The 27808-nt window shown below is 27.0% G+C and overlaps 1 protein-coding gene across 2 annotated transcripts; it reads right to left on the minus strand.

Moving 5' to 3' along the window:
- Window positions 1-1720: 1720 nt before the first annotated feature.
- Window positions 1721-27381, minus strand: LOC107447141 (uncharacterized). 2 transcript variants are annotated; one of them, XM_016061979.5, is made up of 8 exons: window positions 26344-27381; window positions 21904-21966; window positions 18854-18952; window positions 18710-18757; window positions 15780-16544; window positions 8167-8208; window positions 4320-4576; window positions 1721-2017 (listed from the first exon to the last, which is right to left on the minus strand). In XM_016061979.5, exons 1-8 carry the CDS (start codon window positions 26888-26890, stop codon window positions 1934-1936), a joined length of 1905 nt encoding a protein of 634 aa, XP_015917465.2. In that variant the 5' UTR covers window positions 26891-27381; the 3' UTR covers window positions 1721-1933. The 2 variants fall into 2 exon arrangements, with proteins under 2 accessions (XP_015917465.2, XP_042906871.1); XM_043050937.3 differs by lacking the exon at window positions 8167-8208.
- Window positions 27382-27808: the final 427 nt, after the last annotated feature.

Below are 27808 nucleotides of genomic sequence, written 5' to 3' on the forward strand. Positions count from 1 at the left end.
TTGGTTGATCAAATTAAATGGTGAAAATCATTTTCTGCGGAATGACTTTTTTCACATTAAAATTAATCTGTCGAGATATTTTTAATAGTGGAAAAATTATTTCAACAAAATATTTAAGTTACACATTTGCCCATTCAATCCATATTTTACAAAGTCTTGTTAAATATCTATTTTACTTTTGTTTTTGACTTTTAATTTATTTTTTTAAATGATAGAGTTTCATTCGGCATGTTTCAAAAGGTGGAATATAAGTCACATTATTAAATTATAAGAAATATCAGTAGATAATTTTTAAAACCTTTATCGATTTTTTCTGAAACTCGTAAAAAATTTAGCCAGTTCAATTTTAAGTAAGTTAACGTAAGACAGAATATTTCTCTGCTTCCAGATTTTTAGAATATACTTATAATAGCTTATGAAAACTAATTGGGCTAATGATGGAAAATTCTCTTAAAACAATTGTTTTAAGAGAATTTTGAAGCATTATGCAGAAGCAAAAAAAAAAATTTAAAAACAGACAAATGTATAAAGCTGAATTATCTTTCAGAAAATACTAAAAAATTTTTAGTTATATTGATAATTGTAGAATTTAGTGAGGGAAAAATAAATCAAATTTCCCCATTTTAATTAGGTGTCAACATTGTTTTTTACATTGTATTTTAGGTACAACATTGTATTTAGATTTGGGAAGCGAAGCAAAAAGGTTTTCTTTTTTGCAATTTTTCCCCTTGATAATAAAAAAAATTCAAGAATGACGTGCCTCGTATAGCATTTCAAATTGATAATGTATAAAGTAATTTTGAAAGCGCAGAAATTTGTAATTTGCTTTAGAAAATTTTCTTTTTTAAGGAACACTATGTTTTAAAATTTAATAAAATATGACTAAGTGAGGATTTTGCTACAATTCAGATTTCTAACAAAATTAATAAATCATTGCTGTAATGGTATAATTTTTTTTATATTTGGTTTGAAATAAAATATTATTGCAAAAATAAAAATTTTAAGACTTCATATAATCATGATGAAATAACTAGTTTCTGATCAAGAACTCTTTTTCTTGATTATATTAGCTACAATAACAAAAATTTTATGCACAATTTTAAATATATTCAATACTGAGTGGCTCATTCTATTTCTTTTTTAAATTAAAAATTTATTTAATTATGTAAAAAAATTAATTCAAAATTATAGTTATTTTAACCATTTTTAAAAAGAGATTATCGAGTATTTTTTAAATTTAAAAAGTTATTTATAAAAGCATGTTCAAAAAAACATTAACAAGATTAATATTATTGAACACAACTAATTTATAAAGATAGGTAAAGAATTAAGAAAACTTTAATAAATTCACATATGTAAATTACTGAATGGCCTCTAATAAATTTTTATTAAAATTTGTTACTTGTTTAATATTTCTTTAATTAAATGATTAAAAAAAAATCAAATAATTTTGAAATGTAAATACAATGAGTATTGAAACTAAAAATTTTTGTCAGAAGTATAATTGAATTTTTTAATTAATTTTTTTTTAAAATCAAATCATTAAGAGATAGATGAATTAAAGTTTTTTGGAATGAGAAATCTAAATAACAAAAGATTCAAAATATTGAAAGCCCCTCACTTCATTAAGGGCTTTTAAAAATTAAAAATAAGCATTTTTGAAAAACTCTGCACCTTGTGGACATAAAAATTATTTTTTACTTTAATAATGAGAATTTCATTTATTTACATTCAGTAACAATTTTATTGACAAAAATCATTACACAATAGAACCAATTTATCTTAATTCTGTAACAGTTAATAAATAATAGTTTGAACTACATCCTTTTGTGCTAACATCAATATCCATTCAACTATTCAAAACAAGGAAGAACACACAACAGTATTTTTTATATACAAAAAGTTAAATAAACGAATGGAGTGAAAATCTGAGTTATTTGGTTTCAAGCTTTTTGTATCCAAGTCCATGTGACCTGCGTCTCCTTTCATGCCGACCTTCAACAATCAATGCAATGATCTGAAAAAGATGATGTTGAATGAATCCAGTGTTAAAATAATAAACGAAACACAGTAAGTTAACCTTTTAAGTAGCTTATAAGCAAGGTTGGCAAAAAAAAAAACCCATTTTTTCGGGGGGAAAACCATGGTTTAAACCATGCCTATAAGGTTAAGTATTTTTAGAGCATTACAAAAATGTTTCATAATATTTAATATTTTAAGACATTTAACCCACTGACAGATCTGCACATAAACCGCCAGTGGGCAGACAACAGTGACCTAGGGGTGGTATGCAAAAACTAAGCCACATTAACAAAATAGGAATAATGAAGTACAGACTAATTTTATTTTTGTTGGATCTAAGAGGAATAACATAGGAACATCACATTTGATAGATGTGCAAAGGATTTGCAGTAATGATAGATGTTAAAAGTAATGTACCTTGTTTAGGATGTGATAAAAATATAATTATTCTCTCATTTTTAGTCTATTAAAAAAAGTTTTTAAAATTGTTACTAAATTTATTATTTTCTTTTCAGTTTTGTGTTAATTCAGTTGTTTATTTCAGAGAGTGATAAAAATTTAGATTGTCCACTATGTTCTTTTGGTATTAATATAAAATTCCGCTTGTAATAATCAGGAAAAAATTGAAACTTGAATTATCATTTACAGAGCTCTAATTAAAATGTAACCACTCTTGCTATCCTTACTGAGTGCCTAGCCAAGTAATTCAACAAAAAATAAGCTCTCAAAAAATATGTTTTGACAATTAACGGTTTTATCCTGTTTTAACAGTCATGTCAACAAAAAAAAAACTTTTGACACTTGTCAAAAATCATGAAATTTTGAATCATGTAAAACGAATGGCGTTTTCATACGCTACGGGCTGACAATACGTCAAAATAGATTAGGATTGAATTAATTGTGAAAACATTGAATAGAACAATGAGAACTGTCTTTTTGCATAATTCGAAGCGAAAATAAACATAGTAAAGGAAAAATCTCATTTCAAAAAAGGGAAAATTAGGTAAGCACGTTTTAAAAACACTTAACGAAAAAAGCACCTTTATGGGCTTTTAAAAAACGAAAATAGAAAACAAGCACCTTTAAGCACTTTTTAAAAACCCTATGCACCCTGCCTTATATAGTTTTTTTTTTTTTTTTTTTTACAAATACATGAAAAACAGTCTTAGTAGATCCTGGTCTTCTTATTTCTAAAAAAGTAAAAACATTTTTTCTATCATGATTTATATGAATATTTGTCTAAATTTGATTATCATAAAAATACATTTGCAGTTCAAGTCAGGAGAAAAAACTATAGTGGTGGCCAACCTTTTGCATATTATGTAGCAATTTTTGTGACAGGTTAACTCAGATATGTCATATAACTCTAACTTCAAAAATAGCAGAAGTAAAATATGTTAAAGGGAGATATTGAAACCTATAATATATAAAAAGCAAAAATATTGGATTCACAAATTATTAATAAGAGCCAAATATCATTTAAAAAGTCAACTAGTTCGGGATTTTCTCCTCACACTATTTATTGCACAAGACAGTGTTTATTTTCTATTTTTGAATAGCCTAAGTCCCACAGTCAAAAATTTACTAAAATAGAAGGGAAATTTTTTTTAAAAAAATACACCTCTCTAACTAACTCTAACTCAGTGGTGCGACAGCCCATAGAGGGCCAAGGCCTACTGTGCCCATCTCAGTTATCTTGACCTTGGGCTCTGGGGTGCAGGAGCAGATGTTCCGGTTAGGTGGTCAGCTAAACGCGGAACCCCCAGTGTTTAGTCAAGGCTGAGTCAACCTTGCCTGGCCCGAGGATTGAACCCAGGACCTGTGAGACAGGAGCGCGAAGCGCTACCACTCAGCCACCGGGCGACTAAAAATACACATACCATGTTATAAACTCAAGCCTTTCAACTATAATAATTTTCATAATATGCTCAAATAAATTTACAGAACTATTTTAAAATCTAATTTTTCACTATAGGAATGTACACAAACCATTTCAATAATTAGTTATGCAATATAAAATCATTGAACAAAATATACAATTCCTCATAAGTCTATCTAAAGAACTTTTCCGCCACAAGGTCTGGCGTTGTCTGCTGTTATGGAAACAATAAAGAACATATTTTAGAGAGGGTTTTTTTTTTTTTTATACTACGCTCCCCAACCTGAGTCAAAACTTGTCTCAGGTATTTATCCAACACTCCTACCTGAACAGTCACCAACAGTGCTCCAGACGACTAGAAAGTGAAGTTCTTAAGATAGAGTATATGAGTATTATTCCTACAGATTTTTATTCCTACCTTTTGCTTATTGTGGAATAAAAGATACCCAGCCATAAGAATCAGTACTAATGAGAGGAAATAAAAGAAGAAATGACTATCTTCCTGTTCAGGAAAAGTTGAAAGAATATCCCCAGATCCTCGGACGAAGTTTCTTGAAGGGAAATCATCATATTTGGGTGGTGGTTCATTCTCGGCTACAGCAGGCTTCGATATCTTTCCACCATCAGGCTCGTCTTGCTTTTTATTTTTTGAAGAATCATAAAATCCATCTTCATCTATAGAATTTATTAGAGAGTGAGGGTTTTAAAAAATTTTATAAGATTTACAAGAACGAATAATCAGAAATAAAACACCATGAGAAAATGACAAGAGTTATCAATTGAATTTACATACGAATTTTCGACATTCCGATTTATACAGTTTGAACAAAGTTTTATTTCATTAAGTATTTAGCAAGGAAAAGAATTTATTAGAGAGTGAGGGTTTTAAAAAATTTTATAAGATTTACAAGAACGAATAATCAGAAATAAAACACCATGAGAAAACGACAAGAGTTATCAATTGAATTTACATACGAATTTTCGACATTCCGATTTATACAGTTTGAACAAAGTTTTATTTCATTAAGTATTTAGCAAAGAATAAAAATAACAAATAAGTTTATGTAATTCTTTATCAGCTAGGAATGTAGACACATTTGGGTAAGAATTGAAATAAGTAACATGAAATTCTCTAAATTAGTATATGGCATAAAGTTAGAACATGAAAATTAAAACCAAAACTTCCTCTGAATAACATTATTTTAAAATGCAATAGATCTGTTACATAGTAGTACAGTAGAGAACCGATTATCCGGAACGATCGGGACTATCGCTATTCCGGATAACTGATTTTTCCGGTTTTCTGAATCGCTACAAAAAGCCGTTTTTTTAGTGTTAAACCCAACTAAAAAAAAATATTTATTTGGAAATAATCTTAAAAATAAGAAAAAACGATGAGGTAATACACTAATGATTATTTCTGAAATGATGGTAAGGTAAACATCTTTCAAAAAAGAAAGAAAAATCCTAAAATCCTATGAGGAAAAAAAATTTTTTTTTAAAAATTGCGGGAAAATTTATCGAATTTCGTTCCGGTTTTTTGGTTTTCCGGTTTTCTGATTTCCGGATAACGGGTTCTGTACTGTATTTTATGCTCTAGGTATATTTGTATATAATGTCTTCCAATGTAAAGTAATTTAAAAAACATCTCAATGTAATTTTTTTCATAAAAATATTTTAAGAAAGAGCACCCCCCCCCCATTTTTACCAACTAGTAAGTGATTAATTAGAAGTACTGATGATTTTTGCACCCATACCCTTTTTTTAACTGGTCCTAATTGGTTCATTCTTTTTAATAGATTCCTAATTGATCAAGACACTTGGCCACCCACAGCAGCACTTTGTCTTCTAAGATTCAACAATTTAGTTTACTCATAATTACAGTTGTTACAATCTTGACACTTATATTCAATTCATAAAGCCTCACATTAAAGCACTAAAAAAAGCACATTAACAAGTTCAGATAAGCAATGAAATTAGTTACTTTAATACAAATCTTAATTTTTAAATTTAGAGTGGTTTAATTGTCACTCACTTCCTGTTCATGCCTCCTTTCATTTTAATAATAAAGAAAATATATTATATATATTCTTTCTTTTTTTATTTTTTTTTACAGTTTTAACCATATTAAAGCAACCAAAATGTGATCTTTTAACATCTTAAATGTATAGCCCCTATATATAATTTCTAATATACTCCTCTTTAACAATATCCTTATCTAGATTATTGATGTAATGTGATTTTACATTATTGAGATTACATTATTGGTTGTATTCAAGAATTACAAAAAGTACAGTCATTTAAAGAGATTTGATAATGAATTTAAATGAAGATATATCAGATTCATCAAACATAATGAATCCAGTAGGTATTGTTAATTTTTTTTCCTTCAATAAAATCTTAAAATTTAAAAAAAAAAAATTTTTTTTTGCCTAGAATGATTTAACGAGTCACTCATTTCTTTTTAAAGAGTTGCACATATTTATCCGCTTTTATTTTGATCAGGAAATCTAAGGAGTTTCTTATTATCAATTAAGGAAAAATTAAATACAAAAAGTATATTTCACTATTAACGACAAATTGAAAGACCAAATATTTTACAATTCCAAATTGACCAAATGAAATAAATTATAGTGTTTTTTTATTGTTTAATATATTTTTAATTCAAGTACAGCATAAATGATTTTAATTATTTTAAACAGAGAAAGAATTTCAGGTATGAAAAAAAAATTAAGATTTAGCTAATTACTATTAAAAATAACATTTATTTTTCAAATTTACTTTCTATTATAGTTATTTCAAGTTCTCTTATTCTAGATGCAATTACTTAGTTAAATTATTAAGTAAAAAAAGGTGAATAAAAAAAAATCAATTTTGATAGGAATTTGAGAACTTTCCAATTTTAGGAATTTTTTTAAAATGTGCAAAAATTAGAGGAACTTTTGATAAATTCAAGACCATCAAAAAGTGTAAAAATACAATATTCTACAAGTAACAGTAGAGTTGATAGCTATATTATTGTGAACATTGTACTATACTCTGTTCAGCGAGAACTGAGAGAAAAAGTAAACAAAGCAACCCGACACATAGCAACACATTTGTCTGATTAGCACCATGGTTGTGACAATTAGCGCTAGCCTAGCTAGCAGTCAATATTAAACGAGTCACCAACTCAGCACAGAATCTGTTGGGGGTTAAATCTTTATGTTTGCTTACACTAACCACTGGATTACATTGTAGAAATAACATTTAGTCATTTGCTTGATGAAAGTCAAAAAGTGAAGTAAAGCAACTCTAAAATTAATCTTAATTTGAATATTTAAATTTGAATTTTGAGTAAAAACTACTCCTTAAAAAATCCCTCTACCTAATTTGTAGCATGCTATAATGCTATTAAGAGGACACTATACTGCGGGAGAAACGTTTTGTGGCAAATTCTGTTTCAAATCATTGGTATTTTAAAAGGTTAAGGTAAACCTAGAGTGAGCAATGAAGTTTCATATGCTGATAATTTTTCAACAAGTCCAAACAAGTTATTGTAGGATTATGTTCCCACTCTGCAATGCTGAGTTGTCCTGCTATAAATTTTTTCTTTTTTTTGCAATTTGGTACTTTTTTAAAAAACAATGTCAGCATTTAAAACATGGTTTGCTCTAAGTCAACCTGAACTTAACTTTTTGAATATTTTAAATCACTTAAGAAAGAAAATTTGCAATGAATGGTTGCATTCTCTTAACACTTTTTGGAAAATCAAATTTTTATTAAAAATTTAGGTCAAGCAGGACATTAGCAAGTGAGACCTTAGACAGAAGATTCTAAGAGAAAACGACATATTTTAGCTCTATATTGGTTAAAGAATAGAGGTTGCTAAATGTTTAAAAGCAATTAGTTTTACATTTCTAGAGGTTTCTAACATTTGTTGAATTATTATTGCCAGACTGGCTGCACTGCATGCAAATGATTAAGAATCATAATGTCTTTTTAAAGGCAGTTATTTATACTATAAATTATATCAAGAATTCACATTATTATGAATGTAAAATCTGACTATCTTCTTAAAAAGCTACAGAAAATAATTATAAATATTAAATCTCAGAATTTTTTTCACAATAAATATTAATTTGTGATTCTAGTTAGAAAATAAAAAACGTAAATAAATATAAAATAAACATAAATAAAACTAATTATTACATAATTTAAATTCAAAGAAGGAAGTTAAAGCATGCTTCAAGGAAATAAACAAAAAAAAGCATGCAATAACATACCATATTCTAGTTTGGAGTATTCTCCCTCACTTTCCATATCATCTGATAAAATAAATAAATTTTTTCTTTTTAAAAAATTTATTAAAAAATTGCAAAAATAGCAAATCATAAATGCAAAAAATAATAAAATAATTTTTTTTTCATAAGATTGTTTCGATATTTTTTATTTTAGTTTTAAACTCCACAAAAGCATGTATGCAACTACTACATGGATAATTTATTTTAAATATTCAGAAAATATTTGTTTTAGTGTCTAGGTTGCTTCATTTGAAAAGAGCTAGACTCATAATTTTTTAATCAGCAGGAATGTGGCTGCTGGAAGAAAAAATTGCCCGAAATTTTTATCCTTAATGTGTAAATATTATTATTAGATTCCTTTTTTTTTTCTTCACTTAAACACAAAAGTAACATTCATAAAATTTAAAGGGAGAAAAAAAAATTAACCAATTTTTTTCTTATCAACACATACAAGAGTATTATATATAGATATACATATATTGAAAAAAATTACATATTCATCCTTTTTTGTACACCTCCGTCATGGCATCAAAGAATAAAACAAAAAGAAGGATTTTAAAAATCATGAAATCCACAGCTAGAAAAAGACTGATGAGAAAACAGCATATATTTACGACGAAACCACACGAATTGGATGAGCCAAAAAGGGGTTAATTAAATGTACCTATTGAGTGTCATGTTGCTATAAATATTTTATAAAAATTATCAAGATTTTAAAAAAATGAGCAAAAATCAATATTGATAGCTGCCAAAATTTTTTTGAAAAAATAAAGTACAATTAGAAATAGTAAATACAATTTGAATTTCCTGCAACAAAATATCGGAATTTTAAAAAATTCATGTGAAAATCAATAACAATGACTTGAAATGACAACAATAATTGAAGTGATATACAGTTTTGGGGCTAATCGATAGCATTAAAAAGTATTTACTTATATGTGAGATTCAAATTTTTCATTTCTTAATAATATGGTATGAAAATATAGGTATTAAAAAAACCACAGATATCAGCTGCAATAACTGTGAAAAAAGTGGTATTGTCCACTCAGAAAGTGACTAATAAATGCACGGATTGAATTTTGAGTGTCATTTTAATAATGTATAAAAAATATAGGGAGTTAAGAAAAAGAACATTGAGAAAATTCGTGGCAATAATAGCCAATAAAACAATCAAAACACCGTACGAACTTACGATGACATCGTCGACACAAATCCAGCTCACCAAAAAGTGATTTCTTAAATGAGCGATTGAAAATTTTCAAGTCCTAATGATATTGGAATTTTAAAAACCAAGAGAAAATCAACTGCATAAACTTAATAAAAATAGATCGAAACATGGATTTACACTGGTATAGTTAGAAATCTGAACTTGAGACAAAATTGTTACTCATTAAACTATAAGCTATAAATAATACCTAATAAATAAGAATAAATAATAAGAAAAAAACACAATTTTTCTAGCATATGATCTTATAAATACCTACCATTTCAGAATTACTTTTTTAATTATCAATTTTATTTTTTTGTGTTTGCCTCAGTTGTTCATTAATTCTAGCTCAAGTTATTAAGGTTTTTTTTCAGTCTTGTGTTGTCGATGTTTATCCGAAATAGCGTTTTTCACTAATAAATCTGGGGGGGGGGGTCCCTATCCTGTGTAAATAGTAACTTGGGAAGAAAAAAATAAGGTTGCTTATAATGGTGAAATAAATGTGGCATAAAGGAGTTTTTGCATAAGTTATGCAATAATCTAAATTTTAGATTAGCAGAACTCAGAGAAAATTTCATCACAATATAAATTATTTATTCATGGAAGTTTGTGAATCTCGTGAATTAGCAGAAGAATCACATGTCTGATTTAATGAGCTGCATAATAATGGAAAACTCATAGAAGTAAGAATAATGATTAAAAATAGAAACAATAATTAAATCAAATCTTAACATTTAAACTATCTTTTTACATACCTATTTTCTTTTTTTCCTTTTAATGACACTAAGTCTAACAAAGCATGCTTTTGAAAATATACTTGTTTCAATAACTGAAATTCCAAGTAGGAGTAAAATGATAAAAAGTTTAAAATTTGCATTTTATTTAATTTTTGTAAAAAAATATATAAATCTATCACAGTCAAATAACCTATCAACAAAGCATTTTATTGCCAAGCCCTAATAAAAGATTGGTATTTTGTCTTGAAGAAACCCACTTCTCATAAGAGTTAAATTATAAAAATAGATTTCACAATGCTTATTTACATAAAATATTGAAGGACTACAGTTATTTTAATTTCTTAAAATAATGTTAAAAGTTTAATGTTTACAAACTATCTGTTTATGATCAACTTATATCATGAGTAGGACTGGGCTATAAATCGATATATCGCGACATGTCGATTTAACGCCTATATCGGCAAACCGATACAGCAACTTTCATTCCAAGCGATGCATCAGAAATCTGATTTAAGCCGTCGAGTGAAGAAGACGATATAACGATATAGCGATACACGCAAGGACTTTCTCTTACGTTCCGATGCCAACTCGCGCTGTGGAAGACGATATTGTTTCGTTATGTTAAGACGGCCTTGACTGATGGTAGAATCAGAATCACTTATGAGACCTTATATCGTTATATCACATGTTCGTTTTGGCACCTTCGCGATTTGAAATCGTTTTTTGTAGATTATTTTCAATGGGATTAACTGCGTGATCGCCGTCGTAACCTTGTTCTGAACGCAATCTATTATTGAAAAGAATTTATAAAGAAAAGTTTCTTCATTAATTAGGTAAGTTTTTTATTTATTTTCTGACAAAACTTTTTTTATATTTTTAAATGTGAAAATTATCGGAAATCTAATTTAAGGCATCCATAAGGAATTAAATTACAAAGTAAATAAATTTGTTAGGTTATTTTTTTACTTTCTTTTAATTTATTAAAATCCTTTCGGATAAAACTTCTAATAATTTAATGGGCTTCTATTACTGATTTTAAATTTATAAATCTTGAGTTGTTTTTATTTTTAGAAATAAAGTTAAAACAAAACTTATTTTTTGGACATAAGTCAATAAACTTTATTTGTTCAAAAGAATTTGAAAAGTTTGCGAATTTTATTCATTTCTTTTTTTTTTTTTTTTTTATCAATTACTACTTCGTTTTATTAGAGAGTAAAATCATTATTTTTTTTTAATTTTCGTTTTATATTATTAGTTAATTAGCTAAATATATTACCGAATATCACAATTCTTTTGTTTTTATTTTTAAGAATTTAACTAAGAAACTTTGCCTTACTTTGTTTTTCGTTCATAATTCGGTCATTATTTAATTTAATTTAATTATTTATATGAAATAATAATAAAAATAGTGTTTAAGAAGCATTTTTTTTTCTAAAATTTATTTAGCTCTTTGTTTTAAGCATACAAATAATTTTTTAACGAACTTATTTTTTAAATTTTGTTCCTATGCTGTTAGGTAAATATATTGATAAATTTCACTTTTATTTATTTTTTTATTTTTAAACTAAGAAATCTTTTGTTATTTGCGTGATCATTTTTAGAAAATATAACAAAACTTGTGTTTACTTCTTCATTAGGAATTTGAACATTACGATCGAACTTAATAATTCTGTAATTGATTACGCATAATAGTACAAGCAAATATTGATTTGTTAAAAAAAGTTTCTTTTTTTTAAAAAAATAAATATTTTTAACACTTTGTTTTAAATATATAATGAATTTCTTAACAAACTTTTTTTTTAATTTTTTAAATTTTCTTTCAATAATTTCAGCTAGATATCTTTATAAAATTCCCTTTTTATTTTTAAACTGAGAAATCTTTCAGAGAACGAAAATTTTAAGAAATTATTACAAATCTTATGTTTACTTTTTAGTTTAAAATTCGAACATTTTTAATTTTAAACTTCGGCTTTTAGTCAATCTAACTTTTATTTTAGTTAAAATATATTTTGAAATTTTAAAATCAGCTTTTGTTTAATAACAATATTTTTTTTCATTAAGGGTGTTTTAGGGGTTAACTTAAATTAAGACTGCTTATACCTTATAAACGATAAAGAAGTGCAAATATTTCATTCTGTATCTACACACATTTTTTAAATAAATATTTTAAGTAAGATTTGCACATCTTAGTCAATTTATTTAATATCTTTCTTCAGCAAAACATATATATTTTCAAATTTATAAATTGATTTAAATCAATATGCGTATGAAGTCTTGATAGAAATCTGACTTTCTGTGCCTTAAAGTAAATGAAATTCAAAAATACTATATCGCGATACATTGCTATATTGCGATGCAAAACTGACGATATATCACGATGTATAATTTCTAATATCGCGCAGTCCTAATCATGAGTTAGTTTAAGCTGCTGGTGAACTTTCTTCCAACATCATAAAAAACTGGCAAAAACTATTAATTTTAGTTCAAACTGAGACATCTAAGGAACAGAACATAGAAATTGAAGAATAAATTTCAAACTTCTTTTTATTATGAAATGTTATATAATAGGAATATTTTTTTTACTTCGATGTTAGCTTAATGCTCTATATTTAATAATGAAATAGCTAAAAAATAATTTACTTCTTTAATTATAGCTCTACATAGTAATTTTAGCACTAAAAAAATTTCTTATAAATTTTATTTCTAAAAAAGAACAATGATAGGGTGAAATAACAATATAACAGACATATCATACAATCAAAAAAATTACCAAAATAGCAAAACTTAGCAGATTGAAAGATATATATGCGTTTTCACGCAAGTTTCTGCCTTTACAGTGTCATTTATATTTCAAATAAACAAAAAAAAAACTATCACAACTTTTTAAATAAATTGTTTTGAATGTATTACTGTAAGAAAACAATCAAATAAAATTGATAAGTTATGCTTGATACTTAATCTATATGAATTCAATGTACATAAAATGCATCAAAATTTTTGGTATAAATTTAATAATTTGATTTTATAGCCTTCTTTTAAAAAAGCTTTATTTCATACATACTTTCCCACACCTGATCCTACAGAACATTTTTTAACTTTTTCCACTCAAATAGCAAAAGTATATAAAAATACAAACATCAAATTTCTAATTATCTTAATCAAATCTAAAATTACAATTCAGGGTGCGTAGCCAAATCTTTGAATCAAAAATAAGCACTTTTTAAAAACTTTACAAAAATTTTCAAGCACTCAAAAAATTCATATTCAATCAATGATATTATTGAAAAGCAAAAACTTTTTATAAACAGTTTTAGCGTTAAAAAAACCCCCCAAAAACAATCAGTACTTTCCCACATCACCGAGTGAATTCAACTTGACCCTGAACTCAGAACAAAAGTACCCTTACCCCCTACGTCAAAAAAAGTATTAGAAGTAAATTAAATAAACAAGAACAAAATGAAAAAGAAAAAGATTTCATATGGATCTGACATTCTCTATCTGAATTGGAGCACTCTGGTTTCGGTTTCAAGTATGCGCGCATGCGCAAGTCATAACGTGGGTACGACATGAAGTCCGCATGAATGATTACGTAGCAAACTCTCCATTTTTCGTGAAATGCATGCGATCCACCAGATATCGCTGAAGGGAGAGAAAAAATTATTCGAAAAAAAGCACTTTTTAAAAACGCCAGCTGAAAAAAGCACCTTTAAAAGCTTTTAAAAACGAAATCCCCAAAAAAGCACCTTTAAGTATTTTTTACAAACGCTACGCACCCTGCAATTAACAGATTTACAGATATGCTAAAAAGATATCCTCTTCCAAACTTTCATCTTACAACAGATTTAAAACATTAAGGAGTCTAGATGCTAGATGGTTTTAATTTTATCAAGAAAGCATCAATGCACATTTTTTCCCCTCACAAATCTAAACTTATAACCAGTAATCTAACACACACAAATCTAAACAATTAAACCACTTATACTTACTTTAACTTATCTAAAATTTAACTTAAGATTCTGATTTTTTTACTGGAATTTAATATAAGTTACAGACATTTAACATAAGCACAGACAATTTAAACAAATTTTTTAGAACAATTCAAAGAAATTTTATATAATTTAATTCTCCATGGTGATAAAATTTGAAGAAAAATAAAGACACGATGATGTCTTATAAGCACGATAACATGCTCATAAGACGTTGTCACGTTTACAACTTGAAACAATTTTAATTATACTTTTTTTAAAACTATGCAAGCTCAAAAAAATAGAAATATAAAATGTATTTTCTAAATTTAAAAAAAAAATTTTTTTTTGTTGACAAAATCAATCTGTCTGTCTATTTATAATAGAGACATAAACACACACAGGATGATAATAATTAAAGTTATGATTTCAAAAATCGATAATTTTAAAACTACTCATCAGAATGATCAGATATTTTAGCAGAACAATCATGAGAGAAAGAAATTTTGTTTGGCGAAGGAAAAAATAGCTCCAAAATATCCCAATAGATGGCGCAGTCAGAGTTCACATTGTCTGGAGAACTGCATATAACTCAGCTATAAAATTGCAGAGCACCAGCTCTTTGCCTGAATTTGCTTTCATCATGACTATTAGAAAGTTTTGGACATACAAATCCATAAAATCGGGTCCAATACCCAGAAACGGTCTGCGAAAAATGATTGCTAAATCAGAAGAGATTGGTTAATTTGACGTGAAACCAGATAAAGGATGGAATCCACTGGAAGATGTGGCTATGGACAAACAATGATGCTGGAATCAGTAGTTCATGGAGAATCGGCTGAATGCTGAACATGCCGATGAGCACGATTGTTCTGCTAAAATATCAGGCCAAGTAGTCTGTCAAGTAGTTTTAAAATTAACCATTTTTGAAATCGTAACTTTAATTATAATTACCCTGTATTTAGTAATTTTGAAGTGCTAGCATGAATTTAAGCAACTTGCTACACTCATACCAATTACCAAATTTTAACTTAATAGGTTCATTAGAAGTCTAGAAATCTTGCATGCAAGATGAGAAATTGAATTGAGAAAAAAAGATTTAAAGATAAAACTTTGAACTAATAACTTTACACAAAATACTTGAGTTTGCAGATGATTCAAATTCAAAAAACATGTGTGCCTTTTTCTGTTTTCAGTGAGTAGGTTTCAGTATTTTTACTGTAACTTAAGAAGTTTTTTTAGTATCATCTTATAGCTGGTGTCAAATTGCACAAAATAAAACAGGTCATAACATACCTAGTTTTTTTTTTTTCGTCAAGAAATTCAACATATTTTAGGAAAAATCCTATAGAGCCCTTAAACTATATTTTTAATCTGATTAAACAGAAAAGCACCAAAAACTTCATGGCTTTATTTAAAAGAGCTCATTGCTTCAATAACTAAATGTCTGAATTATAACTTTAATGATGCAAAAAAATTTAATGTTTAATTATTCATGATGCAGATATGATAGTTTTAAAATCGCTTATTGAATGGAAAAACTACAAATTCTCATGAATTTAAATCAAGGAATTAATTTTATTTATTCTTTCAAATGTCTGCCTCATAATCTTAATGATTCAGAAAGTAGAATATATATCTTCGAGTAAAAATACGATGAATTAAAATAATTAAATATATACTTACTGTAAAGATCTGGATCTTTATCTGCTGGTTCTGGTATACCATTTCCATCTTCCATCTTTTCCAAATCAGCAACAGTGGTAACTGAAAAAGCATCTTCTTTGCCGATAGTTGGAATTAATTTGTCATCATCTTTTGAAAGAGGAATTTCAGGCTTTATTGAAATTTTAGCTTCATTGGCTCCAACTGATACTTTAGATGGAGTGGATGGAGAAACAACAACTTGATTTTTGTTTAATTCATCATTTATTACTGGAGCAACTGGTTTAGGAGTATTCAAAGTAATGTTGCTATTAATTGTGGTATCCACTGGCATAACCTTCATTAGATTTTCTTTAGGAGATTCTGGAAGCAAATTATTTTGAGCAGTGGTGATATCTTTCTTTGGCTCGGTTTTGTTACTGTCTTCAGGAACTAGTACTGCTGGGTTATTCTTAACAACTGTTGTTTTAGAATGAGGTAATTCTGAATTCTTTGGTGGTCCTGCATCAATGTCATTCTCATTGACAAGCTGATTATCGATATTTTTTGCAGGGTTCTCTATTTTTGTTCCTACTGCTTCTTCTTTTGCTTTAGGAGTTTCATTTTCCTTTTGGGCAGGCTCTTTTTGTTCATCTAATTTTATGCCTTGGTCTTGTCCTAGACTTAAAACATTGCCTTTCTTTTCTTCCATTGTTGGTTCTTCAGGTATTTCATTTTCCTCATTATTAGTTTGCTTATCTTTACTACTTTTCAAACTCTGGTCATCAAGATCATTTTTAACATTATCTAAAAACAAATAAATAAGATTAAAATCTGCTGTGTGCATGTTTAAAGAAATAAAAATAACTAATATAATCCAGATAATTTTAAGAAGTTTATATTAAAAATAATATGTTAAAGGAAACCATACATAGTAAATCGCGTGTATTGTGTTTAATTTTTAAATGCACACATTTTTAACAGCTGAAGTCTGCTATACTATGAAAGAATAGATTTTTTTTTCCAGGAAAGATTTTTTTTCTCCAAACCTACAGGGAAAACCACCTGCATTTAACGACCTCCTCCTCTATTTACGACCACTTTTGAGAGGTAAGGAATTTTTTCCATAAACTTTGTGTTGAAGAAAACCTTCCAGAGAGACCATCAAAACCTCTCCCAGTGACCGGGCAACAATACGCATCAAATGTGGAATAAGTTAATTAAGGATACACAAAAAAATATCAAAACAAAAATTATTAACAAGTAGATTAAAATAAATTCAAAATCTTTGCGTGAAACCTCTTATTTAGAGAGCTCTTTTCAATGATTTCGGAAAGATATCTACAGCCTCATGTCAGAGTGCACTAAAGACTATGCTTTCAATGATGTACTTTTAGAGTTGAAACAAATGAGCTTTAAAACTATTTTATTTTTATGAGATGTTTTTTTTTAAAAAAAAAAAACCCAAAATGGTTTTTTCCCCGTTTAAACCGGATTTTTTTTAAAAAAGAATATGGTGTGCTATATATTTATTACCATAATGCAGCATTAAATTAAACAAAAATATATAAATGAATTCTGCATTCTTTTTGTCAGAAATGCTTTTTAATACAAAAAGAATTTCTTGAAAATATTACAAAAATGGATAAAATAAAAATACTATATAAATTTGTTACACTATTTAACTAATAATTACACTATTACTAATAATTACAATACTAACTAATAATTACACTATTAACTAATTTTTAAAATATAACAAAAAATGGATTTGAAAATGCTGTTTTTTATTTTAGGCATTTTTAGAGCATAGTGCTCACGTCAATTTATTTTTATGGATATTTTTGTAGGAAAACTATGACATGTAAACACTTCAAAATTATATACCGTATATTCCGGCGTATAACACGCACTTTTAATACAAAAAGTAACATTGGAATTTTCGGGTGCGCGGTATACGCCGAATATAAAAAATTACAGATTAAAAGAATTTAAATATAGAAAAATACTTTTATTTTAAAGAAATGACATACCTTTACCTATATACTTTATTGATTTTCGTTATTACGTAAATAGTTCATTATGTTCGTCTTCCGTTATTTCTTCAGGCACGTCATCACAATCTGTTTCGTCTTTATTATCTGTGTTACTCTCATCCACAAATAAACAGTCATCTTCTGATCCGTCCAGATTATTTGAAATGCTGCATTTTTTGAATGATTTTCTAACCATCTCAGGCTTAATTTCATCCCATACTTTTAATATCCATTCGCACACTGTTTCCAAACTTGCATGACGCATATGTCCTCCTTTTGTAAAGGTTTTCTTGCCCTCCAACATCCAAATGTTCCACTGTTTTTTTTTAATTGGCTTTAAATGGTTTGCTTAAGCAGACGTCCAATGGCTGAACTAATGGTGTCAATCCGCCCGGAATAACTGCCATATCAGTGTTACATACTTTCAAAAACTTTTTTGTATTATCTGTAAGGTGGGACCAAAACATGTCCCACACTAAAAGGCTTTCTAGTTTTCTATAGATACTAGACGAGATATTGCACATGTACAATCCAAATTTTCGTGTGCGTTATACGAAGAGTATATCTCAGAATTTAAAGAAAGTTATTGGAAATTACGGATGCGTGTTATACGCCGGGGCGCGTTTTGCGCCGGAATATACGGTATTTCTAATTATTTAAAGAAATGCAGATTCCTATCAGTATTTTAACTTAAAAATCGAAAACTTTTATGAGGAAATTTAATATTTTTTTAATTTGATTCTATTCAAAGTAAAATTATTAATATAAATAATTTTAAAAAAAAACTTTAAAATAAACAATTGAAAAATAAAACTGTGGTTTAAACAAGTCAACCTCCTGCCATTTTCATCAACAATTCGTTACTAAATACATAAGAAAACAAGTTGCTAAAAGAAAGAAATATTAATTGACTATACAAAAATATTATATCCTTACCATCATTAACAATTTGTAGATCTCCATCTATTTTATTGTCCAAATTTTCTAAAACAAAATATTTCTGTACTTAAAAACACATTCATTAAAAAACATTTATATGTGGATAGTTTGCAAATATAACTGGTAATTTTTATCTCGTACCTTCAACAGGAGCATCATCAGGGTTTAATGGTTCCTGCTTTTTATCAATTTCAGAATCTTTGTTGTTAGGCTTTAATGTTTTGGCAATACTTGCTTTTCCTTAAAAAGAAGAATATCAAAAATTAATCACAAAACATTTTAAAATTTTACAAATTGGCACTTAATCAAAAATTAGCTTCAAAAGTTTAATAAAGAATAGAAGCAGAAATATCTCTTTTAAGCTGAAAACCAGCTATAAAAAATTAATTTTTTTAAGAATAGCTAAAAGGGCAATACTTCAAGTGTTAATTATAAAATATTATATACATATATAAAATATAAAAGGAAGTAAACAACCTGAATGACTTATGATGAATGAATGAAAATCTTATCTATTGACCAGATTTAATAAGACTTAATAATAATGGTTTGAAGGCAAGACAATTTTAATTATAAAATTTGTTAATACAAAAATAATTCTATGTAAAAAATAATTTTTAACAGATATTTATTATTTTACTAAATAGTAATCCAAAAAAATTACTAAATAGTAATCCAAAAATTGAATTGCAAGGTAAATCAATTTTTATATCATCTTAAAGGATGAAATTTTAAATGACCAAATAAACATTTGAAAGAAATTGTTCCAATACTTCTCAAAAAATAAAATTTTAAATATAAGATAATTCCGAACTATACCACCGAATTAGTTCAAGTTTTATCATTTAAAAATAGTTAATTTTAAAATGCATTTATATATTAACATATATTTAAAAGTTTCTTCTAATGATTAAAAAAATAATAAATTTTTTATTATAATTTTAGATAAATAATTATATCCATCATTATTAAAACTTGTGCCTTATGAAATTGTCTTAAGATTGATTTAAAATCGTGTGTAAATACTTTTAGATTGACTTAAAAAGTTCTTGAGATAGAGAAAACTGTGCAAAAAATGAAATTAAGATTAAGAAGCCTTAACTTTTGGCTGTTCTCTTGTCTAAACTATTGAGACTATTTTATGCACTGTAAATAAAAACCATATTTTTATGCACAGTAAATTAAAAGATAAATATCTTTTAGATTGAAAAAAGAAGTAGGTTTATTCAGGGAAAGTATGTGAGTGTATCTGGTTTCTTAACTTTAAGTTAGATTTGCCCTAATTATTCAGGATACTTAAATTTAGGCCTTCAAACCATCCTATGACTTGAAAATCTGGTCATTAGATCAAAAGCTACTCAGGGTGCTCATTTTTTTAGCATTGTACATATATTTCATCCTTTAATTCAGACAAATTAATAATTTTTTATAGTAAAAAATAATTAAATTATTATTAATTGATATAAAAGCTCAATTTATTGCAAATAAGAGGCATATAAATAATACACCTTTGATTCAAAATATTAGAATAATTAAAAAATTTATATTTAAATTTATTATTTTATAAATTTTTTTTCACTTAATTAACATTGAATTACAAATTTAACAAATCCAGTTTACATATTCCACAGTATTTTAAAACATTAAAAAAAATCAAAATAAAGCATTAATTAGTTTGACAATTTACTTCAGGAAAATAGAAAGCATTAGAATAAAATTTCATGTGGTCCAAAATATTAGAATATTTCATTATAAGTACTAAGATTCAATTATAATTGGAGAAAAAAAAAATAATATTCTGCAACATTACCTTTAGCTTTGATCCCTGCATTTAAACGATCTTACATAAAATAAGCAAACTTCTTTTTTGTCTACACTAGCCGAAGTAGAACATTAGCTCAAGGAGACCACTTCACCATGAACACCATTAGCTCAAATTTGTTTGTAAGAGCAACTTCTTGGAGTTTTAGGATGATTTTACTTTCGAAAAAAATTTATTTTTGCCTTGTAGATCAAAGCAAAATAAGATCAAGCTGGAGCAATGTAAAATTACAGTGCTACTGTGAATAGTTAATTCCCCAGCTCTTAAACTAATTGCTAATTTATAGGGGGGTAATAAAGAAAAAACTGAAAGAAGTTACCCCTACAAAAAAATCTGAGCTAGTGGGGAGCATAATTTTTTTTTTTTTTTTTACTTAAGTGGACAAAAAAGCTTGCTTATTTTATGCAAGATCATCTGTATGCAGTGATCAAAGCTAAAGCTTCAAAATATTAAGAAACTTTTTCCATTCATTGATTTTTAGTGTATATAATAAAATATTCTAAAATTTTGGACCACATTAAATTTTATTATAATATTTAAATTTTTTTGTTAAAAATAAATTGTCAAATTGATTTATGTTTTACTTTGATTTTTCTAATGCTCAAAAATACTGTGAAATATATATAGATTCGATTTGTTAAATACGTAATTTAATTTAAGTGAAAATTAAAAAACAGAAAATATCAATAAGTAATCAATAAGAGGCTTTTTAATGTCAAATTTTTTAATTATTCTCATATTTTAAATCAGAGGTGTATTACTTAATACAAATTTATCATAGGTTATCCTTACAAAGCTGTAAATTTTGTTAAGATGAGCACCTTAATTTAACCACTGCTAGCAGAAGCAGATCCACAGACATTGCTGTAGTATTATATTGTGAAACTCTTATGTTATTATTTGACTATTATTAATGATTATCTATTGATTTTTAATTCACTATTAAAATATTTAATTAGCATTATAAAATTGCAGTTAGATAGGACATGCAATTTTAATATAATATATATTTATAAGCAAACAAAATTTATAAAATATAGCACAATCACAACCAACATTTTCACAATTAACTAAGAAATTAAAAAATTTATTTTTCATTTTTCACGAACAAGACTGCTTAGTAGTCAACCTACCCTATATACTTTTATATAGCATAAAGTAACAAAAAAATAGAGAGACACTGCATAACATTCAAGTGAAATGATTTACTTTAAAAAAATTTAAATTATTTTTTAAATAAAATATTAATAAGGAAGTTTATTTTCTTGTTTTGTAAAAAATAAATCAAATAATTAACAAGGCAAGTTATGTAATTTAACAAGGCAATATTTTTAATTCAATATCAACGAAACTGAAACTTTATATTTACCACCATCAGCATTGTTTTCTTGATTGAGTGAGTTTCGTTGGATCGTCTGTACAAGTGGAATTCCTGAAGAAGAAAAAATCCCAATTATAATTTGAAATAAATTAAAATATTATTAAAATTGAAAATTAAAATTTTATTCTACATTACTAAGTAAACATTTTTATTTAACATTTTTTTTCTTTTTGGTTATTTCAGACCAATAATGATTTTTAATTATAACAAGTTTTGCATACAATGGATATTGTAAGCAAAACTTGTACAAGTGGAATTTCTGTACTTGTGGAATTACTTGTCTGTACAAGTGGAATTCCTGAAGAAGAAAAAATCCCAATTATAATTTGAAATAAATTAAAATATTATTAAAATTAAAATTTTATTCTACATTACTAAGTAAACATTTTTATTTAGCATTTTTTTCTTTTTGGTTATTTTAGACCAATAATGATTTTTAATTATAACAAGTTTTGCATACAATGGATATTTCAAATCTTGAACAAAATTTTAAAAAGTTTTTAAATATACAGTATATGATGTCGGAATTTCCTTGCTAATATGAGTAACTAACCACTACACTTCATCTTTAAGAATTATCAATCAGTTTAACTATTTCGGAAGGGTGGTCTGCACTGCCTGTCCTTTGATCCCTATAAATGCACCCTCTTTGCTCTTAAAAGTCACCCATCCCTTACAAACACTGCCATTTTATTCATATTCCATTTTTAAATAAAATAATTCACTGTTTAAATAAGTTACACACTGGTAAAATTATCTGTGTTCATAGGTTTAATTCTGATTACAATTACTAATATTTACATTGTTAGGATTATTCCCAACTCATTAAATATTTATAAGTATCTCTCTTTTTAAGAAAATTTTTAATGTTTTTTTAAAAATTATTTTTTAAATTACTAACCTTTTTTTTTAAAAAAAAAATGCAACCTTTTGTGTTTATTTTCACATAATTTTCAGTTTAAATTACATAAAAATCTTTCAAGTTGTTAATCAATTAAAAAATATTTTAGTTTATTTCTGTTTGAAAAAATTTAAGCCCAGAGTTTATCTATTAGCATGCCTTTAATTATTTTTATTAACTAAAAATAATTAAATTATTCTCTTTTTCAGATAATGAGTGAAAATTATTTTTCGAAATATACACATTAGATAGTATAAGAAGGCACTTTAAAAATTGTTGAAGATCAAATTTAGTAATTACATAATATGATACACATTTTGATACACTTTTATGGTTTCGAAAGGGTGTCTTTTCAAAACTTATGCCTTTTTTCTAAAAGGTAGCACCGTATAGGTAGAACTTTGATTATTTCATAATGTAAATTTGTAAGATTCAATTTCCAAACCCTTATTGAACACAGTTAAAGCTTGTTGAGTGTTACTTAGCACTATCTTGCCACTATTTTTTCAATCACCTAATTTTTCAGGAGGAAACATTAAGGTCACTAAACAAAGGGGCAGGGCCGTCTTAATAGCATGCAAGGCCCCTGGGCAAAGAAATGTTTCGGACAGTTATAGCATGTCATACTGCTTAAAATCAAACTAAAAAACTTCACATACATAAAATAAAGCACTTTTAACACATGCAATAATTTGAACAAATTTAAATACATTTTGATTTAAATGTATTTAAATTTGTTTTTAGTAAACCCAAAAAAACTGAATTCACTTAAAAATTTCATTGTAACTTAGAAAAATAGATTTCAGTTGCCTTTTTAGGTTTCCCCGGCGATAAACTATTCAAATTATTGTTGTTTGCGAGATAATCAATCACTATTTGTAGAAAGAAAAACAAAATAGATCCTTTATACGATATAATATATTTATTTTGAAAATATATATAAGGTAATTTTGCTTAGTCTTAGTTTTTTTAATACAATTTATAAAAAGTAAGATTCTCAAGGGCCCCCTGAGTGCATGAGGCCCTCGGGCACTGCCCGGGTATGCCCATGCGTAAAGACGGTACTGCAAAGGGGTGACTACCAGGGGCGGATCCAGAAATTTTTACTGGGGAGGGTCATAGTCACTAATTTAAAAAAAAAAAAAAAAATTGAGGTTTTAAATGCTAGTCTTCTCATTTATTTTTTTCATAATGAACAATAGAACAAGACATAAATAATTCAAGTATTCAAAGCAGGGTTGGCAAGTTTCTGACACATGACGGTTTTTACTGTCATGTCAAAAAACCCTCTGTCAAAAATGTCAAAAACACATAGTTCTGGTAAAACTGTATTTTTATTTGAGTTTAACTGCTTATAATTAAAATTAATTCCTTTTTGGGCAATAAAATTAGAAAAAAAGCTGTTAAAAGATATTTAAGAACAGATTCTTGCATTTTCCCAACACAATTAATCAAAACATGCTATTTGAAGTAAAATATTAGGAAACTAAACTAAATTTTCAACATTTCCAAGCATCATTTTGTTTGCCATATAACAGTACTGAAGAATGTCAAGTCATTCTTAGCTTAGAGTTTGTTAGTAGTTACAAGTTTTGAAAGTTTTGTTTAGCTTATTTTTAATATTTAAGAAATGCCAAATTTGAATTTATTAATATCTTGAATTTATCTTGAATTTATTAATAGTTCCAAGGTTTTTTGTTTGTTTATTAATTTCTAACAATTAAGAAGTGCAAAATTTTGAATCCTTTGCAATTCAAGCTATAATGATAAAAGAAAGTATCACTATTTTCAATAAGTATATTACAACATTTCGATATGAATGTATATCCTTCTATAAAAATACATGTATATAGTTGCAAAATCAATAGTCAATCATTTACAACTATCATTTACAACATTCATTTATAAAGGAATCATTCAACATTCATTCAAAATCAATCATTTACAACATTCATTTATAAAGGCAATTATGTGAAAATAATATATTGTCCGATATATGCCATAAATTAAAGAAAACGGTAGGTTTTTGACAGTTTTTACCGGTAAAAACACGGTTTTTACCACTGTCATGTCAAAAACCAGTTTTTGACGGCAAAAACCCAACCCTGATTCAAAGTCTTTAAATAATAAATGTTATGCATTTTTAACTTTGGTTAAACCTGTTGAAGCGCACTTTAATATTATTAATGTTACAATGAAACTATGACGAATTTCGTTTTAATCTTTTTTATTATGATTTTTGAAACAGTGAAGAACATAATTAGATGGAGGGGGAAAAAATCGCTTTTCCGACCTACCTAGGTGTAAGGGTTGGCTTTTTGCAGGCAGAAGCTGGTTTTTGCCATGCCAGTGGCAGAAACTAAAAAAACTTTATATATTAGTTCTAGTAATTGCTTAATGACATTTTGTTTAAGTAAACTGAAAACTTTAACTCCATGTAACTAACTTTTTAATTCATTGTTTGTAAATATATATTATTTTGCTTATATTAAATATAAAGAGTGCAGTATGTCAAATATTTATATAAAATGAAGAATAAAGTAATGTAATAATAAATGTAAATACTAGATTTTAGTTTATTTATATTAAATTCTGAAATTCAGTTATTATTATAATTTAACTCTTAACATAACTGAATAGAGCTATTTTCAAATATTTTTTTTCTTTTCAAGACATAATTTGCATGGCAACAATCCAATTATTATAACAGTAACAGTTTTAATCTCTTGTGGATGGCAATGCCTGCGAGTTCTGCTGGACTTGAGAGAATCTTCTCAAATTTCTCGCTGGTGCATAGCAAATTGAGAAATTGTTTAGGTTTAGAAACTGCCTCAAAACTTGTCTTTTGTTATATATTACTGCAGAGTACAAACAATGTAATACTTGATTTTGAATGGTGATAATTTCGTAAATAAATTGTACTTTGTTTAACATTTAATTGTTTTTTCTATGAATTAATCCATTATATGTCAATCTCAGTTCTTACTTTTATGTCATTTTCTGAATTTCTGCCACAAATGCGGCAGAAAAGGGTTTTTGCCATGCCGGTTTTAACCGGTTTCTATCAGTGGTTTTAACCACCTTGGCAGAAACTTGACAACCATGCTAGGTGTATATTTAAATAATTTTTAAAATATTTTATTTCTTTTGTAAACTATTAAGAAAATATTATTTTTATTTTTTTTTTCAATTTGGCGTGGGGGGTCGTGACACCTTTGATTGCCCTTCATTTGCTTTCTGTGCAAAAAAAAAATTCTCAAATATTTTTTTAAGATATAAATAAAAAGTAATCCAGTGCTAAAATAAGTTTCAAATGTGTGATGTATGTGAGTACAGATAACATTTTGTATCGTGAAGAAACTTTTTTCAGACTTTTACAGTAATTTATTTGTATTAGCAAAATTACACTTTAATTACCTATATGTTAAGTCAATTCATAAAATTAAACTTTATGAATATTAATATAAGCTTTTTTAAAATAAGGTTTTTTGCAACCCTGATTTATGGTAAATAGATCAAATACTCACCTTCTATTCGTTTCAGTAGCTGAAAGCTCCACAATAACATTCTGCAAGCAGGTAAGAAATCATCTTCACACATCATTTGACAAATGAACTTATCTGTAAGATGTTGCAGCAGGCCTTTCTCTTCAAGTGTGTGCTCAAGTTGCAAAGAATTGATATCCTTACAAACATTATCTGAGAATTCAATTTTTATTTCAGGAAATTCAACATCTTTGTTTGATTGGCAGGTTATGTTTCTTAAAGCATCATAAATTTCATTGCACAACGTAATAGCCTCCAGAGAACGTTTCATAGCTTCAGGAGCTTTACAAATTTTTAAGAGTTCAGAAAAATATTGAAAAGTGTCAAGTGAGTTTTCTAGTGGAAGAACAATCCCCTTAGGGAAAACGCAATTATCTCTAGTAACATTTTTTAAAAATGCATCATACGATATATTAGATATAGTAGAGTTCACTGGGGCGCAAAAAGCAGATCGAAAGAGTAAGACCACAAAAAGTGATTTAAATATGAGAACAAAGAATGTGCTCTGAAAAGTCTTTATATTCATCATGTTAGAAGCACCTTATCAATTCAAAAATCGCAACGTATTAATTTCTAATCCAATACACGACGGATTACGACGAAGTTCAATCCCTACAAATGTACATAACACTATACTTCATAGCAGAAACTTCGACACATCGATTCAATTAAAACAATAATTCAATTTGAATATAATTATACAGTATAAGTAACGGCAATGAGTAAATGGAACAAATTAGAAATAATCTAATAATTAGGTAAAGAGATTCTCTTCCAATAATCTTCTTGCACAATATCTTATGTCAAGAAACCAAACACAAAACATACAATAATAAAATTTGATATCTTTTCAGTTCATAATCACTTATAAGACTGAACTACATCAAGTAATTATTTTTAATAACAGGCATTCTTACTGCATCATATTTTCCTAAACGTAAGTGCAAAATCTTAAGGACCATTCCCTTGGTATGAGATTCACGCATCTCCGATCACCGTGAAGGAAGATGGATGGTTGACTAAATCTAAACAATAACAAGCTTCCTAAAAAAAAACGGAAAAAGCTTAGAAAACATCCGTTGTATCCCTCTGATTTCAGCATCCTTACTTAAAAACGATGAGTGACGAGACTATGTGTTTACAGGCTTAATATTCTAGGAAGTTTTATTACTTTAATTTGTGTTTAAATTTACGCTTAATTTTACCATTCATAAGAGATTCCTGGAATTTATAAATCCGAACTAGTTGGACGGTTAAAACAAAAATTGAAGAAAATTAATATTACAACATAAATAATAATAAAGTGTAAGGTGTGCTTTGAGTGTTATTTCTTATTTGGCTATACTTGAGTAAAATATCACCGTTAGTCATTTTTTTGGTTGCGGAGTCTTCCAACATGTACATGTTGTTTGTTTCGTTAAAATTTAAATTTAACGAACGCGTGATC

This window comes from Parasteatoda tepidariorum, chromosome 9, assembly GCF_982258835.1.
Source record: "Parasteatoda tepidariorum strain Cologne lab strain chromosome 9, Ptep-v5.0, whole genome shotgun sequence".
NCBI lineage: Eukaryota > Metazoa > Arthropoda > Arachnida > Araneae > Theridiidae > Parasteatoda > Parasteatoda tepidariorum.